This window comes from Mirounga angustirostris, unplaced genomic scaffold (genome assembly GCF_029215605.1).
Source record: "Mirounga angustirostris isolate CCGP_5_RB_7025 unplaced genomic scaffold, mMirAng1.0.hap1 SCAF_11, whole genome shotgun sequence".
NCBI classification, from domain to species: Eukaryota; Metazoa; Chordata; class Mammalia; order Carnivora; family Phocidae; genus Mirounga; species Mirounga angustirostris.
The window spans coordinates 65,015,241-65,020,071 of record NW_026991719.1 but is presented as its reverse complement, the minus strand read 5'-3'; the positions used below and the strand labels follow the sequence as shown (position 1 = coordinate 65,020,071).

Here is a 4,831-nt window from a genome sequence, read left to right as displayed (position 1 = left end):
CCTCTATAAATGGAACTGCCATATTCATAGATCAATATAATTTTGATAAGCATTACAAACTTTAAAACTCCAAATTTTTTCTCAGTTATAAATTTAACTCCCTATATTTTAAAAGTTGGATGAATACTTCCAGATAATGGATCCATTGAATGAAAAGAGTTATAATCATATCTCAGGTATTTTGCATATTGATATCTGTATCAATGCCTAAAATTAAAATATGGCTAATTTTAAAATTTTAAAACTTTAATTTTAAAAACTTTTAAAAACTTAAAAACTTTTAAAAACTTTTAGTTTGAATGCATTTTAATAGAACATTTCTGAAATGATATTTAAAAAATGGAATTTGGGCATAGGATGTTTTCCCAATATTTTGGAGCTATTTTCCCAATATCACAACTGTTCTATCTCTGACATTTTGTCTTTAATTTAGCTCCAATATCTCTCATTTAAAACAACTAGTTAGGGGCACCTGGGTGGCTCAGTTGGTTAAGCATTTGCCTTTGGCTCAGGTCATTATCCCAGGATCCTGAGACTGAGCCCTGCACCAGGCTCTCTGCTTGGTGGAGAGCCTGCTTCTTCCTCTCCCTCTGCCCCTCCCCCCGCTCCTGCACCTCTCTCTCACACTCGCTCACTCTCTCTCAAATAAATAAAATCTTTAAAAAATTAAACAACTAGTTAACTGTCTTCAACTTTCTTTGACAAATGACATCAGTCACTATCAGAAGAATATCTCTGAATTTATAAGTTACAAATACTCTAGAACTTTGATAATAATGTGAAGACATTTGTGAAATGCAAGAATATATTGGTTTAAAAAAATATGTACCTATAACTGACACCAACTGCGTCCCACTGATATGAATTCTAGAACTGTAAAAAAAGATTCTTTTTTGGTTTTGGTTAGGTTTCTGAGAAGAAAATAAAACAATTCCCAAACTAAGACCCAGTCTTAAATTTGTATAAAATAGGAAAAGACAACATCATTTCTCTCTTGTAATGAGATGACATATGCTCTAGAGTTGAATTTAACTAACATCTATTAACACATTTAGGCCAAGAAGCTAGCACTCATTTTTTATAGGAAAACTTTTCCATTTATTACCCCTAATGAACAGAATGAGATAATACTGTCTTAAGACAACTAGCCTCATCTTGGAGAGATACTCAAATGGTAAAGATAAATATCTTTCTGTTTGGTTGGAAGCAAAGGACAGCCTAGCTTAGTGGTGGTATCTACGGAAAGAAAACCATAATAGATAAAGCGAAAGCTATAGCTATAGCTTTCTCTTTAGTGATACCATTTCCATTCAACATGTTTGGATTCTAGGCCAATTCTGAGTTTTTCTACTATAATGAAAACACATACTTGAAATGTTAGGAGGAAGCTGGTAGCTTTCAGGCCATTCTTCCAGCAGGACTTAAAGCTTTATGAGAACACCATAGATAATTTGCTTTTTAGGTAAAAAGGTGTTCAAATTCTCAATAGGACCAAAGGAACCTAAGGGAGCACATGAGGGATGTTTCCAAACAGCTTCAGAATTTGGCCATTCAGCATAAAATGCTATGGAAATGCTGAACTTTTACCCGTTATTCATAATTACTATAGTCCTTTTATTCCTAAATACTTTTCTTATATCTTTTGTAATTGTTTTTTGTACTGTTAATATAGCATATACTCCTTTAGTTTTATATGCAAGCACTCCCACTAACTGAAAACTAAAGATTGTATTTTACTGCAGAAAGATCAATTATTTTTTAGCCAATATTTTCATTATGTTAATAGATTACTGAACTTTCTCTTTAATATAGTATTTATAAATTCTTTATTTGTCCCAAGCAAGGAGGTGGATACATATAATGTTTAAAAGCTTCAGAGCTGTATGCTTGATAAATATGTGCATGTGTATATATACACATAAAATATTTTAAATATAATTCTTTAAAAATACACTGATGGCCAGTGATGTGGTGGTATAAAACATCTCAGAAATATTGGTTATTTGAAAATGTTATATTTTATGTACTTCTTGTGTCCAGTACTGTAATATAGAGAAGAGAGATTAAGCACAGTTTATAAGGGACAAATTCTCAGAATACGCCTTTTGGATCATGCTGTGATGAAAAAAGTTGTGATGGTCAATGGAAACTGAGATGGAAACAAAACATCAGAAGCGAGTTAAAATGACGATGTTTTCTGATGGTCTTATCTATATCCATTCAGGACAGTTCCCCTTCTGTCATCTCAGTTAATATTGGTCATGAATTATTTTCTTCATTATGGGAAGAAAATATTGTTTTAATTCCACTGGTAGATTTGCTAGTAGCATATTTGATGTAGTGAGTAAATATTCAGATACCTGATGAGCATAAGCAATTGTTGGATAAGTTATAGTATTATGCAAAAACTCACATGAGGAGGCACTTGAGTGGCATGTTAGAAATTGATGTTTGGTAAGAGCAAAATGAAAAAAAAAATACTCCATTTAGCAATAATGAAAATATTTTCACTTACTAACACTGAATGTCTCCAGATATAATTAAGATGTTAGACAGAATAGGTCATGAAAATGGTAAATACCATTTTTTTTTCGCTATTTGCCTTTTAGAGTGACAGATGATAGAAAATTTTCACATTCAGAGTTGGTCATTTTCATTCTTTTCAACTTATTTAGGGGGGAAAGTGAAGACACCTATAAAAGTGATTGCAGTATTGGTTTTACAGCTGAATGGTATTATTCTTCAGATCAACAAATTAACTAATTTATTTGATAGTTGACAAATTACTAATGTCCAGTGTTTTTCAGAACCAGTTTTTTTCAGTGTTCCTTCAAACCATAGTAGAATTTTTTGTCTAACCCAATTTAACTGGAAAACAAAATAAGTGCTTGTAAAGTCCAGAGTTTTAATCTCTTCTGAATCTCTTGTCTTTGAAATTAGGTATTTTTGTTAAGTATTGAAAATCCATTGATGGTCATATTCAGTAGAAAAAAAAATGAAGTGAATGAAACAAAGGAATAGATCAAATAAAAAAATGGTGGCACTTGTCTTTACTGTACCTTTGGATCTTACTATGAGTCTGTTCTTTTATATTTTAATCAAAGGTACAGGCGTCTGTAATGTATTTTTCAGAGCAAATTTGAAAGTCTTACTTAAGACTTGGTAAGATTTGAAAATCATTTTAAGTGGCCCACAGCATTTGAAAGTTATTATAGCTAATCAATAACACTTGAAAATCATTTAAAGTGGCCAGTTCATAGATGAAATTGTATATAATTGATGGAAAATAGTTGGTAACTACACAAAAATAAAAATAGATCTTAAATTTTATGGATTTTGGAAACTTGCTTTATGAAGTGTTTAATTAAAGCAAAGTTTCTATTGTATGTGTGTGTGTGTGTTTTTAAACCATACCATTTGGCACATGAAAGTGCAGTGGGTAGTATGGCTGAAAGAAAATAGGTGGTGGTCCAGATGTTACATAATAAGTAGGGTACCCTCCCTCAGTAGCAAAGTATGGAGCAGGCTGATAAAAGCAAGTTACATTATCTGTATTGGGTAGCATATTCTGTTCTCCAAGTACTTTTAAAGCCATAAGGGTGATCATATTGAGTGTCTGCCTCCTTTCGTGACCCATGAGGCAAACAGTGCTTTCATTCACAACTCCATGCAAGGTCATAAGGTAGTCATATTTGCTCTTTTCTTCACCGATGAAATGGTTATGGAGGTACGATTCAATCTTCTTTTGCTGTTCTACTACATCAGGAAAATCAATGAAGAATCTAGAACACATATAACGTTCCAGTGTCTTGATTTCTGCTTCACAAGCTGGCTTAAATTCACGAACCAGCAAGTTGCTGTACTTCAGAAGGCCACCACCTCTAATCTCTTCAGGTTTTCTAGTAGATATAAGCTTGTATTGCAAATGTGTCATTGCTTCTTGGAAGTCTCCATACATGCTTTCAGCTACCACAACAGGATAGGATTCTTTAGTTAGTTTAGCATTTTTGTCACTGTAGAATTCTAACATGGGATCCAAAACAATTTGAAAGGAATCAACACTAAATTCAAATTGTCGTCTGAGTGAATTCACAAATTTTAGCTCTACATTCTTTCCAGTATTGTTTGAAAGAGAAATGAGACTCCAACGATCGTGCTTATTGCAAATTTTGACCATCTTTTGCACATAAGCCTCTTTCATGATCTTTAGGGTGATCTTTTCCTTTTTTACACCTTTTGGTAAAAAGTCAAGTAGACAACCAAGAACTGCATCCTTAACAACCTGAAATTCCTGATCACTTGGTAGATCAATGCCAAAAATAACATCTAGATCCTTATAGCTGATTCCACTGTGGCTTGCAAGTATATAACTTGCTGTGGAACCATTCAATCGGGTATCTTTAACAATAATTCCTTGCTCTATCAATTGATCTTTCACAACTTGAATGATATCTTTTGGTTTTACCTCCAGTGTGGGGAAATTCCCCCTTCCGTGAATTGGAATTACTTCATTTAACACTTGATCCAGTGTTATAACTTGATCCCAGCTGAGATTGCTAAATCTGATTTCTGACATTGTATAGTCAGAAGATCAACTAGAAAGCAAGCAAAAGATTGAGAAGAAATGTTAGCATTGCAAAATCAGTGTTATACCTAAAGCATATGAAAAAGTTAAAAATAGACAACATAAACAAAATTAATGCTAGAAAGAAAATTGTCACTGTACCTAATTGTCTTTAAATTTATTTTTTAAAGCTTTTATTTAAATTCCAGTTAGTGTACAATGTAACATTAGTTTCAGGTGTACAATATAGTGATTCAACACTTTCAT

General features: G+C 32.7%; 1 protein-coding gene across 1 annotated transcript; it reads right to left on the bottom strand.

The window, feature by feature from the left end:
• Window positions 1–3,403: 3,403 nt before the first annotated feature.
• On the bottom strand, window positions 3,404–4,576 carry TENT5D (terminal nucleotidyltransferase 5D). Its single transcript, XM_045898367.1, has one exon. The coding sequence runs from the start codon at window positions 4,574–4,576 to the stop codon at window positions 3,404–3,406; it is 1,173 nt and encodes a 390-aa protein (XP_045754323.1).
• Window positions 4,577–4,831: the final 255 nt, after the last annotated feature.

Coding starts and splice junctions, on each gene's coding strand:
- TENT5D (XM_045898367.1), bottom strand. CDS start 4,576: ATGTCAGAAATCAGATTTAGCAATCTCAGCTGGGATCAAGTTATAACA.